This window comes from Labrus bergylta, chromosome 6 (assembly GCF_963930695.1).
Source record: "Labrus bergylta chromosome 6, fLabBer1.1, whole genome shotgun sequence".
NCBI classification, from domain to species: domain Eukaryota; kingdom Metazoa; phylum Chordata; class Actinopteri; order Labriformes; family Labridae; genus Labrus; species Labrus bergylta.
The window spans coordinates 20797104-20813104 of record NC_089200.1 but is presented as its reverse complement, the minus strand read 5'-3'; the positions used below and the strand labels follow the sequence as shown (position 1 = coordinate 20813104).

The 16001-nt window shown below is 39.6% G+C and overlaps 2 protein-coding genes across 2 annotated transcripts; one reads left to right on the top strand and one right to left on the bottom strand.

The window, feature by feature from the left end:
• Nucleotides 1-247: 247 nt before the first annotated feature.
• lpxn (leupaxin) lies at nt 248-6853 on the bottom strand. The gene is made up of 9 exons (XM_020647578.3): nt 6712-6853; nt 5643-5728; nt 5381-5448; nt 4813-4909; nt 4226-4477; nt 3904-4077; nt 3455-3536; nt 3196-3344; nt 248-1706 (listed from the first exon to the last, which is right to left on the bottom strand). The coding sequence occupies exons 1-9, from the start codon at nt 6722-6724 to the stop codon at nt 1440-1442; spliced, it is 1188 nt and encodes a 395-aa protein (XP_020503234.1). The 5' UTR covers nt 6725-6853; the 3' UTR covers nt 248-1439.
• Nucleotides 6854-9128: 2275 nt separating this feature from the next.
• scyl3 (SCY1-like, kinase-like 3) lies at nt 9129-15231 on the top strand. Its single transcript, XM_020647628.3, has 14 exons — nt 9129-9431; nt 9555-9739; nt 9966-10151; nt 10340-10453; nt 10590-10646; nt 10735-10837; nt 10948-11059; nt 11151-11228; nt 11746-11885; nt 12052-12245; nt 12354-12525; nt 12936-13106; nt 13201-13994; nt 14622-15231. Exons 2-14 carry the CDS (start codon nt 9575-9577, stop codon nt 14682-14684), a joined length of 2349 nt encoding a protein of 782 aa, XP_020503284.1. The 5' UTR covers nt 9129-9431; nt 9555-9574; the 3' UTR covers nt 14685-15231.
• The last annotated feature ends 770 nt before the right edge of the window (nt 15232-16001 follow it).

Below are 16001 nucleotides of genomic sequence, written 5' to 3'. Positions count from 1 at the left end.
TATGACTGTCTTGATTTTTTTATGTGAATTTTTCTAATTGTTTTTATTCCAAACATTATACTTTAAGATGGAGTGTGTTTGATTTATTGTAATCTAATTTAGTTAACTATCTATAATTGAACATATACAGATACAGCTGTAAGAAAGTGGAAGTAAAGGAAAAAATTGAAAAATTGTGAATAGGATTGTATAAGTTACAAGAAATGAAAAATGAAGTAAAAAAAAAATGGACAAGACAAAAAGAAAACAACTTTAGCAACAAATCTTTATGCAAATCACATCTAAGACAGCATTTTGTCATTAAGAGGTTTATGTGCATTTTGTAACTTTATGCATACCTTCGTTGTTCAATATTTACAAAAGTAAAATAATATTAAAGAATATTTAAAAAACTGCAAAAACACTGCACAGAAAAATCAAACCTTCCCATCTTTCATGAGCCTCATTTGAAAATACTGTACCATCCATACAATTAATCATAAGAAGTTAGAAAAAGAGCAGGCCATAACAACTAAGGCCAGACATACGATCTTCATCTCTAAACATGAATGAACCCTTAAATGTTTTACGTCTGCTTCTTCCCTCAGCAGTCAAAAGTGAGCTACCAAAGAGATGCAGTGATGCAAAGGAGCTCCTTCTGAAACCACCTTTATTCAACTCAACACCTTCATTAATCTTCCATAGGCATCTATAAAGGAGCCTGTGTGCAGAATAAGGAGGTTGTTTGAATCCTACATGCATGCCGGGGGCCAAATGGTAAGTCAGAGTAAAAGGAAACTCAGGCTGGCACACCGATTCTATGCCAGTCACTGCCAATACAAGCTATCAGCCAGACAGACAACAGCTCCGCACTGCAGAGAGGGTTTGCACGCTGCCAAGGTTGATGGCAAACTGAGGATCACTTAATGGAAACCATGGATTAAAACTGCACCTCTGTGTTTTTCTTTCTCCATTTATAGATTTTGTGTCATGAAATATGACATCCTGTAAAATTTAGTCCAAGTGTCAGAAACACACTTTTTAGAGTCATCCAAATATCACACATGTGAAATGTTTTTTCAGTTCTTCAAAATGGGATATGAGTGTTTTCCTTGTGTTTAACAACCATGTCATTAATCATGTTACAATAAGCCTTTTTCCCTTGGCATTTTCACATAATCTATTTATTATATGAGTCACAGTTCATGTTACACTCCTCTCATTTTTATTCCATCATACTAGCCTCCAAAATCTCTTAAAATGTCATATCAACCTCAGCTACTATCAGCATGCTTATCACTAAAAAAAAGCAAAACATTTATTGCTCACTTTTACGTAAGCAAAAATAATTATGCAATGTGATGCATCCAATGTTGGAAAAGTATAGTTGCCATATTGAAATGATTATCTTAACAGTGACTGATCAAGCATTCAAAAGGTATCTGCTGACTTTCTGTCGGTTACAAAAACAGTTTGTCAAAGCAGATCGAGCAGTATGGTTTCCCTTTCTGCTCCTTGAAGACGCCCTGGCTGAGCTTCCGCAGACAGAAAGCACACACAAAGTGCTCCGGGTGAAACTTGTGATCAAGAGCAGAGATACAGCGGCCTGTGATTGGCTCACCGCAGCCTCCGCACAGAGTCCCCTGCCGGGAGTGAAAGTGCAGCGAGCAGAGGGGTCGACCATCCAGCTCCATGAAACAGCCGTCAGTGAAGGGCTTCAGGCAGTCCTGAGGATAGAAAAGGGAAAGCGATGAGGGGAAAGATAGAAGAGAGGAGGGACGATAAGGGAGGAAAGGTTACGTTTGGTAAAATGGAGGAAGAAGTATTATAGTCCAAATGTACTCTCATATGTGAGTTAATATAAAGTCATTTTGTTCTGTTAGCATTTTTTTAAGGGGATACAGTTTGCCTTTGCTATCGTTTCATGTTATGGAAGCATTTTTAGACAAGGCAGCACTGGCACCCCACAGGTCATCACTTTGCTTAGAACAGGAACATGAGCAGGTCTGTACAGGAGGGAAGCTGCAAATGTTCTTGTGGTGTACTACAGGAGTTTCTCTTGGCAGACGTGTCATAGTAAAAGCACAGGTGTAGCCTAAATATTAATACTAGCAATGGCCAGGTTCCATTTCTATGTGCCAGTAAGCCATGACAACAAGCAGGTCCATCATGGAACAGTCCAGTAACGACAGGAGTAACGCCTGTGTTTAACAAGTCAAAATGCCCACTGTGAGAAAGGTCTGTTAAGGTTGGTGTTTGTGACAACTGTGTCTTAAAATATGATCAAGCAAAAACTATGAGGGATTGCGATTAAAAAAGAAAATCTCTTGCAGACTACAATCGAATGAATGTAGAATCAAAATGTTCTGTAATAATCAACGTACTTTAGTTGAAAATGTCACAGCAGTTTGAAAAAGAGGTAAAAAATGACCCTGTTACCCTGCTGTGGGGTTGTGGTAACATTTCATGGAATGGACATCTCTTTACTCTTAACAATACTATGCAGCAATCAACAAAGGTAGGACATTTTATGAACTACCTTGTACAATTATTTAGAGTATTAGAGTTGATTAAAAAGGCTCGGACACAGGTGGGTGGCCTCTTCATCTCCTCAATAGGGTGTGACCTGCTGCGAGCAGGTAAAATTGGGACCTGGCTGATTGTGACTGCTCCATAGAAAACAATGTTCAGTTCCTGTGGTTATGGTGAGTCATGGGTTAGGTGTTAATATTGGAGGCCATATTTGTGTTTTTTTGTTCATTCAATTTATGCAATTGTTTGTGTGGAAGGTTTTAAGAGTGATGTATTTTATGTTCAGGTTTATGATCAGTCAGGAATGATTTTCTTGAGCAGCATAAAATATGAAAAAAGAGTTGCTACCCTCTGTCAGAACATCTCTACTGAGAACATTTTCTGTCTATCTATCACTCGTAGCTGGGTAAAGAGAAGTAGACTGCACACTGAACCGTTTTCAACCAGATGCTGCATACACAAGTAGTTTGGAATAGAATGTAAAAGATACCCACACTGAGGAATATGGTTTCCTTGATTTATTTGCATCATTTCAACCGCAGCGTATTCATCAGCCATAAGGTTCTCATCAGCCTTGTGGTCCAAATGTTGCGAATAAAGCAAATGTGTGGGTATCTATCTCATTTATTCCCAGGCTTGTGCGTGAGCCAGAGCCGTGTGTGTGGTCTGAGGTAAAGGGCTCACCGCGCACACAAAGCACTCTGGGTGCCAGGTGCCATTGGCTGCAGTCAGGTAGTTCTCCTTCACTGACTCTCCACAGCCAGAGCACTTGGGAGCGAAGAGTTGGTAGAAGTCCCTGCAACAATACGGCTTCCCATCCTTTTCTAGAAAACCTGGGACAGGTAAAAGACAAATTCCAAGTTAGAAAATATTTGAAAAAAAAAAAAACATGCCTTTTTGCTGAAGTTTCAAAAAAAGATACATGCATGCACAAGCTTCTCACCTTCAGGTCCAAAGAGGCCTCCGCAGTGTGCGCAGAAGAAGTGCTCAGGGTGCCAGGTCTGGTCCAGAGCTGTCAGGATGTTCTGTTAAACAGACCAGACAAAAAAATATGACATTTCAATCAGAAACATCTGTCTCATCTCACATGATCTGATGTGAGGAAGAAGGAAATGAGGAATGAACTACATGAAGTGATGACTCATAGAAGTCACATTAGTTTCTGATGAATGACTTTGGTCTGCAGAATTAGACTGCAGAATCACAACCTGGTTTTATGCTTTACTTAAAATGTTACATGTGATAAATAAATAAAAAAGATCTGAATAGTTTCGTCTGTCACCATGAAATCTTACTTATCTTTACTTATATAATATAGAACAGAAGGAGAATGTGGTATGGCACCTATGTGTAGGATTTGGACTCAGAACAGTTAACAGAAGATTTTCTCACCTTCATTATTGGCCCCTTGCAGTACGCACAGGTAGGAGAGAAGAGCTGATGGTAGTCTTTGTGGCAATATGGTCGACCCTCCCTCTCGAAGAAGCCTGTGGTGCTCAGCTCCGTCTTACACGTCACACACACAAAGTGTTCAGGGTGCCACACCTCACCCAGTGCGGTTATCATCTACAGATTAAAAAAGAAAAAGAAAAGTTAAAACAGACCAGTTTTTAAATGTTTCATTTTGTTTAAAAAGGTATTTGTTCTGTCTTCGAATCTGTAAGGGTGACAAAGATTTTATAGCTTGCCCATTTGTTAATGTGACTTATTATACCTTTCCCACAATGCATTTGTTGCAGGACGCACAATGGCCCTTGGCTGTGGTGCGCACGCCGATCTTCTCCAGGTCAGAGCTCAGACTTCCAAGCAGGTCATCTATAGCGTCTGTATTCTTCTTCGAGGTCGAACCCTTCGCTTCTGAACCTGCTGTGCTGCTCTCCTTGTTCTCCTGTTTCCCAACTTGTGTTTTATTTTTTATCGATTGCTTCTGTGTCAGAGGTGGTGGGGTTGTAGAAGACTCGGGATCCTATGATGACAATACAAATAGATATGTTGTTTTAGCCGTGTAGGAAGACATAACTGAAGTTCATGTCTTTATAAGGACAGTGTTAAACAATGCTCCTACAATGCAATTCTCATAGTTAATGCTGTGCTGTTTGTACATTAATGCAATTCTGCCCTCTGTTGTCAAGCTGGATAATGACACTCATTTGCGAAAAGCTTCTCTACTACACAGTACACCCTCTGTTCTACCTTACCAAATGAAAAACCTGTATACTTTATGTATTTTTTATGTAAGTGATAATGGGATATGTTTTTATAGATTAATATTGACAATCAATTACAGTCCACATACACTACCTCTTCTCCCATGCTCATCAGATCCTGCAGGATGGATTCCAGCTCCTGAGTAGGTGAGCTGGGGGTTGGGGAAACTGCCACAGGAGCAGGCAGATCACTAAAATCCACACAGGAGGAAAGACAAAGTGTCATATGTCAGAAACTAAAAATGAACCTCCAAGTTTACCACACATACCATAAGGGATTATTGTTAAAAACCTATATTGAGGAAAAATGTGTATTGGAACATATTCTATGATGTGTGCAATTATTGATGGTAAACAATAAGAAAATTGAATTATAAATTAAATTCATAAACATTCAAATATACTAATCTACACCAAAGCCATACAGTAATTGTTATTGAGAATAAACTGTTAATTTTCAATTAATTTATTTAAAATGTGCCATTAATTACTTAGATTGTTCAGTAAATAAAAATGTTTTTTTTTTAAAAAACAAAAGCAGAAGATCTTGTAATTACAACATACTGTTCAATGAATTCATTTCAGTTCCTAGTACTTCTAAATAGGTTTACTCAATGAAATGTCAATCAGGGGTCAACATGAGTCTCAAAAAGGGGCTTCACCTGTAGATATTTGAGCAGACTAGGCCTTTTCCTTTCTTGTTCAGTGCAGAATAAATATCACCTGTCACCTGTGGACACAAAGCCAAAATAAACATCATATGTATCATATCTATCATGAAAGTCCCTAGGTAATGTAATTGTTTTTTAAAACAGTCATTTTATTTTCAGATCTTTGTTTGAGGATTATATTAAGGTTAAACTGAAATAGTTGATCAATAAGAAAAACATTTTTCCTATTTGATTGTTGTGCTTCTATCTTTACCTCTCCATCAGGTGGATTATTGCTCCTGTTTTCATTGACACTCTCTGGACGCTCTGAATTGAAGGCCAACTCCTCCAACAACAAATCTGTGGCAGGATACAGGCTTTAAATCTTATAACCACACATATTCAGATATATTAAAAATAAAGACATGCATACTGTACACTAAACAACCACTAAAACACATTGATTTTGTTTTCTATGTGTTGACAGTTCAACCAGAACATAATATTTGTGCTTGTTAAATACAAATGTTCCTGCTCAGTAAAAAAGAATGCTCCTTGATGCACATATCAAGGTGCTGGAGGATCAGTTTAAGGTTGCTTCATGCAAGTCAGCTTCCTCAGGAAGTGGTTGCTGTCATGCTGCAGAAGTGAAACTTTTCAAAAATGTTGCAAGAATCTGGCGACAATTATGACATTAAAATTCAACTCTCTCCTCCACACAAATTGTACTTAGACATAACATTATTTCTTTGAGGTCTCAGTGGAGAAGCAGACTAAAATAAGAGGAAACACGAGTTCAGAGTTATAGCACTGAAGTCTGTCTTTACATGTCAGAAAACACTGCACAACCTCCATTACATAACCCTAACCCATTTTTAGCAAAAAATAAATTAAATCAAATTGTATTTTACATCATGCTATAGATTCTGATGACTAGGAAAGACCAACCTTTTCTTTTTAAACTTTATTTTATCAGATTATTCTTAACCAGTAGTATACTGACATTACAGCATTTTTAACAACAAAATTAGTATGACTTAACGTAGGTTACAATGAAAAACAAAACAAAGAAACAAAAACAGCATGACAAAGTATTGTCCACTTTTTTTATACTGGATCGATTTTTAAGTACTGTACGTAGTGTATGTGTACACTGTACTTGGTGTCACTCAAAGAATACATAAAGCAGTCATGTTATAGCCTACTATTTTCAATTCTGCATCTCATTGTACATTGATTGATAATAAAACCAGCTTCAAATGAATGTATAAGAATTATAACAGCCATTTTAAATCTAACACTTTGTGGATGATCAGCAATGTAAAGCGTAACAGTTGTCTTACCCAGCTCTTCCATGTTGTCTACGGCTCTCACTGCGAGAGTCTGTTTTTTTGGGGCTGGATTGTTACTAAGGTAACCAGCCAAATTTATCTTCTGGTCAAAATCATCACTTCCTCTGACAAAGTTTTTTTCCCTCTTTCATTTCTTACTGAGCATAGCATTACCTGAACATAGATTGAATCATTGTTGTTTCCTTGTAAAGGAGGAACCCAAGAAGTTTCTGAGTATTTCAGATGAGATGGCAACAACTCACTTAGTGCGCAGTTGTTAAGTTTGCTTGAGTCTAATATAATCATAGAACTTAGATTTTTTTTAGAAATTAGATTTGGCCTTGACATGTACACATGTGTATGTTTATGATAGTATATCCCTCTACACCAACAACTGCACCTCAGGGGACCCTTCTGTGAAACTCCTGAAGTTCACAGACGACACCACCGTCATTGATCTCATCCAGGAGAGTGACGGACAGCCAGGAACAGCTGTTCCTCTGATGCAGTCAGAACCATCTGGAGCTGAACCCACTCAAGACTGTAGCAATGTCAGTGGACTTCAGGAGAAGCCCCCCTTTCACTCCCCCCCCCCCCTCACCATACTGAAGCGCACAGGGTCTACTGTGGACTCCACAATCTCCTGGGACCTGATGTGCAAAGCAGAGGATGCACTTCCTGCGTCAATTCAGGAAGTTGAACCTGCTGCTGATCATGTTTTACACCGCCATCATAGTTTGTTCTCTGCACTTCCTGGTTTGGATCTGCAACCAACTGTAACTGGCCAATAAAGCTGATTCTGATTCTGGTATGCCATATAATACAGTGACAGTTTACAACAGATGACCATCACCTCAAATTATACGAGGTGTTTAATCTTTATTTCTTTATGGGGCACAGTGGCCTATCAAACTTCTATAAATATTACAAATTGATTAACGCATTGAAAAGGTGAAAAGGATAAGCAATTTAATACAAATAAAACTAAATTGTGATAAAAATGGAAAAGTAACCACTACAATGCCCGTGCTCTCTGCACTATTTCACATAGTATAATAAATGGATCCATTAATATTAATTACTTAATTACTTCACCAAATATATATCAATGGAAAAACTAACTGCCTCACTCAGAAATCAAACTGCCAAATTTTAATCTGTCTGGAACCCAATAATCAACAACCTCAACTCATAACTACCCCCACAACATCCCACCCATCAACTCTTTCTTCCTGTGCACCAATTACACCCAACACGCACACAAACAAACACACACACACACACACACACAAACAAACACACACACACACTCAATTTATAAGTGATGGCATTTTCATACACTTTTATTTTTTCTCAAAAACAACCCCAAAACCCCGGCTGCAGTCAACTTCCGCTAAAACATAATCATTACACAAACTCTCACCTCTCACACCACAACTTTGTTTAACATCAACATATTCAACACATACCACTGCTCAACTCTTCAACTCTCTTCCACCTCTCAAGTCCCCTTTACTAAGCACCTTCTCTCCCTCCCCTTCCCTCTCTCTCTCTCTCTATTGCTTCTTTCACTTTTTGTATCCTTTCTTAGGTATTTCATATAGTTTTGTAGTTTTTCTGTTCGTAGTATGATGTGTGTCTATTGATGTCTTATTTTTTATTTTTTTATTTGACTGTATTATGGAGCCGTTGTCCTGACCTTGTCTGTTTTTTTTTTTGTGCCTCATTTGTGTATCACCAGTTTGTCACTTTATTGCACCTAATAAAAAAAAAAAATATATATATATATATATATATAAATTGCTTAATGTTTACTTAACCGATAGAGACCAAATTATCCAATAACGATAGAAAATCCCATGAGGCATGATGGGAAAATATTCAAGGAAAATCCATTATGGTTTGTTTTGACTGGATCATATGCAACAGCTCAAAGAAACCAGGTTTCTATGGAGGGAGAATAATGAGAGCAGTTCCTTTATTAATACATTAAGTTCATTATTTAACTGGTTTGACTTTTACTCAATGGGCTTTAACTTTGTCATTCTAAACAAAATACAGTTATGCAACACCAAGAGCTTCAGCCAACACTAAGACTGCACACACATACATATTTAAGTTGCCATATGGAAGTCTCCTCCGCCGCACATTTCTGATTGCTACCTGCGTTTTCTCACCCCACTTTGGTCCCAACCAAAAGGTTTGAAGGTAGGGGTCTTTGTGAGTTTGTATTATTCTTAAACTTATAATTAACACGATTAATGTAGAAATTTGTTAAAAGGTGATTTAAGTATGGTTTCTAATAAAAAGTAAGTTCCCCCCCCCCCCCCCCCCCCCCCCCACTTAAAAGAGGATTGGAACATTTGCTCCAGTGACTTCTTCTTTCACATTTTAAAGTAACACTCCCCCATCTCAGTGGTTTGGTCCTTTACCGGAAGAGTATGATTAAGAGTATGTTTTGCTACACGATGGCATCGTTGAGCTGACAAGAAGTGACGTGGGATTCATCTTAAGTTTTGTTCAAGCAACCAGTGTTGACGACTTTTAAACAGTGACTGAAATTGAGCGCCGCAACGCGATTAGCATGGTTGTATTCAGGCAGAAGTGTCGCCAAAAACCGAAGCAATGACAAGCTGGCTGACGTAGCGCAGTAGGTTAGCCAGCTAGGCAACAAACAACACTAGCTAGCTAACTTCTTGAATCGCAGCGGCCAACCCAGCGCAGTGAAACAGGTATCAGTGTGTTAATAATACTATTTAACAGTGGTTTATATCTGTGTTAAACTACTGGCAGCTTTCAATGCTTCGTTTGCCTTGCATGCTTGACGTCCCTCTGTCCTCCACATTGTCCTCCAGGTCCGAACACAAGCGTGGCGATGGGTGCAGAGAGCAGCGCGGTGCGACGCTGCACCCTGGAGGAGCCCCTCCTGACCCTGCCGTCCGGACTGACCATGCACTCGGCGATGCTCCAGGATGGAAAGCCCGCTTCCGTGTTTGTTCACAAGCGGGGCAATGAAGATAAAGTAAACAAAGCTGCGAAGGTAGTGAGACTGGGCGTCGTCTTGATAATAGTCGTAAATAAGAGGTGGCGGCAGTTCCTGCTCGGTTTCATTAACATGACTTTACAATTCTCAAGAAGCACTGATTCCATGATGTGTCCTACCATCAGTTTGTGTTTGATTTAAGTTTATAATGGGTTTCCATCAATGGATTTTCTGTCGGCTGCATGGCATAATATGAAATAAACAAATACTCTAATTTCTGCAGCACCTCAAAACTTTGAGGCACCCATGCCTGCTGCGTTTCCTTTCCTGCTCAGTGCAGGACGGCGGCATCCACCTGGTGACAGAGCGTGTGCAGCCCCTGGAGCTGCTGCTGGACAGCCTCTCCCCAGAGGAAATCGGCGCAGGCATCTATGACCTCCTGCAGGCACTTGTCTTTCTGCATGAGAGGGTGAGCATTAAAGAAGCCCCGAGTAGTATCTCCAGATGCATGTGATCCCTGCACAACTTTTTTTATTATTAGTAGTTGATAGAAAAAAACATTTTCATGAATCACAGTAGTCCTAGACCATTTATTGTCTTTCCTTGAGTGAGTGAACAGGCAGGACAAGTTTCTAACCTGTATTTCTTCACCACCAGGGCAAATCAAGCCACAACAATGTCTGCATCTCCTCTGTATTTGTCAGTGACGATGGCAATTGGAAACTGGGAGGGATGGAGACCGTGTGCAAGTTCTCTGAAGCAACACCTGAGGTAAATGATGGAATTAAATATTTCCCAAGGTGCAGTCTGTGTATGCAATTTTGTAAATGAAAAGCACCTGTCACACATGTCAAGACCCTCATTGTAAACCATTGATGGTTTTTTTTTTATTTCTACAACTACTTAGTTTCTTGCAAGCATGCAAAATGTGAGAGAGGCCAGCTGCATTCCTCCAGAAGAGCAGGTAAGCAGATTAAAGGCCACAAATGAAAACAGAAAATGACCAACTCCCTCTATTGCACAGAAGTTCTCATGAAACATGTTGTTGACAGGTTGAGGGCTTGAAAATGCTTCTGGATAAACATGCTCACTCTCGGGACTGTTACTCTTTTGGAGTGATGGTGGAGAGCCTCCTCTCTCTCCTGAATGGTTATGGTTAGTGAAGTGATGGCCTTTCAATATTTTAAAGTATGTTTACTTATGTTCTTCACAGTCTTTACATTATATCTATACATACAGGTTCTATCTCTTTCCTCTGTTTCCAGCATCACAGGAGCTGTCTGACAGCTTGAGGAAAACCTTGCAGGCAGGCCCACTGAACTCTGACCCTCTGTCTCGACCTCCACTCAGCTCCTTGCTGACTCATGACTTTTTTAGGTTAGTGTGGTTTTATTTGGTTTTTTTGTTGGCTGTTATCAGAATTTACAATGGATTTGTTTAAAAACAAACATGTATTTTTATTGAACAGGAATGACTTTCTGGAAGTGATCAATTTTCTGAAGAGCCTTACCTTGAAGACAGAAGACGAAAAAAATGAATTCTTTAAGTAAGAGACAATGTGGTCATTATTTAATTCTTTTTTTTTTTTTTTTAAATCAGTGACACAGAGTTTCCAGCACATGTAAACATTTAGACAAAGACTTCAATATCATTCTATAGTTATTATATATTTTGTATTTACAAATATTAAAAGAAAACGAGTCCTGCTTACCTGAACTCCTTCATTCACATCCACACCCCCACTCTTTCCCTCAACGCGCTGCCAATTTAAAGTGCTTATTCCCGACTGCACAACAAGGCCCTAAGTCTCTAGCTATACTCTTCTCCTCTGGTGGTGGAATGGATTACCAAACTCCATTTGATCTCCAGTCATTTTCTACCTTAAGGGAAACGCTTAAGACCCAGCTCTATGCACACCTCTGTACTTCACAATATTGATTGGACTGATGATATTTATTAATTATGATAATATTGAGAATGGTGTTCATGTTGACTCTCAGATGTAACTTTACATATTATGTCAAAGACTCCCTCACCATGCTCCTTGTTTGTTTGTTTCGCAGGTTTCTTCTTGACCGGGTTCAAAGTCTCCCTGGAGAGCTGATAGCTGCACGTCTTGTCCCAAAACTCCTCAACTCCCTCGTTTTTGCAGAACCCATGGCTGTCAAAAGCTTCCTGCCTCATCTTTTGAAGCCAAAGAAGGGTAGGATTGCATTTTACTAAACTCTTTCTCCTGCTGCTAATAATTACTCGGATCTATTAATCCCCCATCAAGGAGAAAGAAGCACACTCCAGCTGTCAGACCCAACTGTTGAAACTGGAAGGGGTTGATGCTCATGCACCTTTTCTTTATTTGTCTCTGTGGACAGAGTCCAGTGTCAGTGATGGTAGCTGTGAAGAATGCCTGCTGTCTGTGTCCCTTTACCGTAAGCATGTGGTTCCTCAGCTTCTCAAGCTCTTTAAGGTCAACGAGGAACATGTACGGATTGTGTTGCTGGCTCACATCCATATCTACGCCGAGTTCTTCTCACATGATGAACTCAAAAACCAGATCCTACCTCAGGTGGAGTGTTGACTTAATCCCAGATTTATAAACGCTGACATCATCACCTCTACATTTTACTATACGGATCTTACTTAGTTACATAATCATTTTTGTTTTTGGCTGCAGGTTTTGTTAGGAATGAGAGACACCAGTGATTCTCTGGTTGCCATGACGCTGCAGAGTCTGGCGGTGTTGGTACCCCTGCTAGGGGCTCAAGTGGTGGTGGGTGGAGAAAGAAGCAAGGTCTTTAAACGCACCAAACCCAACTTCACCAAGTCTACAGAGGTCACTCCTGAAAGTAAGCAATACTGTCCAATGAATGACCAGAGAAATGAAAGCTGCTTCTAGAACTCATATTATTGAATAGCTTACCACTCTCAGTCAGGGAAGGTTCCAGATTTGCCACATTCTAGGGTCCTCTGAAGCGTGACCATGTCTAAAAATCTATTTTTATCTATTATGCTTACACACATACATCTATGTATGCTAACTCCAAATGTGCAATTTACACCCATAGCACATAATCATGTGCAATACTCACTTTACCTCCCGTAGCAGCTCTTTAACTCTGAAGATCACTTTATCCTGGTTTGTTTAGAACAACATCACACAGCCACTCTTCTTTTTGCTTGTGTATATGTGTCTGTCAACTAATGTTTGTGTTACATTTGGTTACATTAATCTAACTTAACCTTTATTGTTTTTTAGCTTCCCCTGTCCATATAGTTGGAGGCGACCACCCTCAGATGGCTCAGCCTTCAAAAGTGTTGAATTTGTTTCCCAGACCGTCAGGAACTGAAGGTCTGGCCCTTGGTCCCATTGGTGACTTAGTAGGTAGCAAGGAAGCTCCAAAAAGTTACCCATCAGCACCAAACTCAGGTATGACTCTCTCTATACTCATAACTTCAAACGAAATTCAGTTTTCCTTGTGCCTGAAGCTCAGTCTATCTTGCTTTCTTTTTTTTTTTTACAGCTTTAAGTAGACAACTGTTACTGCCTTTGAATGGTTTTCATCAGGACAAAGGGATGAAGCTTCTATCATACAGTCCAGAGCAGGCTGACAGTCTAGAAGGCCCCGCTGAAGACTGGCCTGACTGGAACGAGCAAGAGGAGAGTGAGAACAGAGACGGACAGTCTGTCCAGATCCACATTCAGGCCTCCGAGAGAGAGGATCCAGTCAGCAGCAGACTGCCGCTCTCACACCCCAAAGTGGAAGAGGAGCCGTGGGACGACTTTGAGGACCCTGAACCTACGTCAGATCTCTCCCCCACGGCTCCTTTATCAGACCCTGTTATCCTTGCACCGCCCAGAGAGACCACTGCTACACCTGTGAAACATGCTCCTGAAGCACTGAGACTGGCTTCTTCTAAAGCCCTCAAACTGACCTCAACACTGAGACAATCCTCACAGAGCAAGACCACCTCCTCATGGGACGATGGATGGGCTCAAGAAGAGATAGACTCACACAAACCTTTAAACCCCAAGTCCAACCCTTCAGTGTCACTAAAGCACAGTGGGATTGGAGGATTGGGGGAGGAGTTCACTATTAAGGTGAAGAAGAAAGTAGAGCAGGATCCAGAGCTGGATTTGTTTGCAGACATGGTGCCTGACATCAAACTGTCTTCTCCGGCTCTGCTGCCACAAGATGATAGCTCTGTGACGGAACTTTGTACAGCCTATTCAGAAGCCACTCAATCTCTGCAGGTTGATCCATGCATCGATACTGTAACACTTACTGCCAAGTTTGCAGCGGACAACCTGACTGAGGTGAGTGTATATGTGGTGGTGTGTAAGCATGCTGCTTTTTTTTTTTTTTCCACTTAAATTTAAATTCAAGATAGGAAAAGGGTTAATTAAGCAGGGTGGCCACTACAATATAATCGTGACGATTTCCCCCCCTCTGATGGTAAGCAAAGTCACAATTGTTTCGATGGTTCTAAAGATGATGTCTCCAGATTTTTCTGTGGTATGAAGAATGTTTAGCTTATGCTACATGCACAGCCCATGTTCATGTCGTCTTCAGGACATCATCCTTTTTCTTTTTTTTTTTCCTGACTTTTCAGTCAAAAATAATCCTAAGAATTATAAACAATTCTTCCTCTCAGTTGGCAAGGTTAAGTGAATGCCATTAAAGAGTTGCATTAGCCCTATTTAACTTCTAACTAATTAAACTTAATTGTTGTCACCATCAGTTAAGGAAGGTCTGGGAGTCTCCCTCAGAAAATGTTCTGCATTCTGTTACATTGTTATTGATCAGTTTAAACAATAGACTCAGTCACACCTGCCTGCGCACACTGAATGCAAATTTCGGATGCAAATATGTGCGCACAATTTAGGAATCCGTGCCCACAGATTGCAAATTCAATGGTATTTGTTTTGTGTTTTCTCTTAAAGACTGAAGCTGAAGGCTGGGGAGATGGAGATGAGCTGAACTGGGAGGATGAGAATGCCTGGTGATGACATTTCATCTGTATGATTCATCAAATCCTAAAGACCACTTTAAAACTCAAACACTTCTGGCTCTGTATCAGACTTTGAGTTTTCATTTGACAGCATGATGCAGTAAAAATGATGATTATGGCCTAAGATTTTTATATATATATATATATATATATATATCTAATGATGTTGATTTCCTAGATATTTCTCATAGGTATCTTCATTAAGAAAACTTTTAGTTTAACTGGAAGGATCACTTCAGTTGGTGCTGGACTTGGACAAATGATGCCATTTTTAATTTTTGCCAACTGAAACTTTTCACCTCAAGACAAATGAAGATATACTCTGAGGGGGGGGGGAAATCATTCTGTTTAAATCTTCTTTATAGATTTTTTTTATGTGCCAACATCATTAATGGCATGAAGAGCAAGATACAAGTTGTCCAAACTGTATCTGGGAATGGGTTTACAGGAAGCTTGCACTATGAATGAATGTGAAATTAAAATGGACATAATTTATGAGTAGCTTTTTGGTTGCTGGTGAAAGTAAAGATTTTACTATCGAACATGGCCTGTTCTGTTTTGTAAAACATTTCTTCAATTCATTGAGATTAAGGAAATGTTAATTTATTCAAACACATACTGACTTGGGGTGCACCCTCCTATCCCCTTTCACTATCCTCTTTAAATTAACCCCGGGGAAAACATCATGAGGTTGAGGAAAGATGTCAGGAGAATTCATTAAGAGAAAGGCGATCGCGTTGCTCTGACAATCTGACCGCATTTCCACTAGGAGGTTATGACGTGGGTCTGCCGTGGTGAAACTACAATGTTCTGAAAATGAACTACTAAAAGCGCATCTCAAAAAAGTTCCCCTGTGCTTTCTTACCGGTGAAATAATCTGAATTACCACAAGGTTGGAATTTAAATTAACGGCTACCAGGCTAGAAGTAACAAAAGTGACATCACATTCCTGTCCACTCATAAATCAACATTCCTCCAAAATAGCCCAAGTATGATTGTATGAAACTAATGATAATTTATGAAAGATATACATAATATTTTAGGCATACACATTTACAACTGCACAAAGCATTCTTAAGTGAATTAAATATGTTGAATAAAACTTCATCTGGCTAAAAATGTCCCTTACATGATCTGTGTCCCTTTACAGTCATCGTTAATTTTCGTGAACGGTCAGATGCGAGACTTGCTTTAAATGTTGCGGCCGTAAGAATAGAATAGAATAGAACTTTATTTGTCCAAAAAGTGGAAAATTGTCTTTGGCTTCACAAGAACAAGACAGAGAAAATGTTCGGAAAAACAACAGAACATT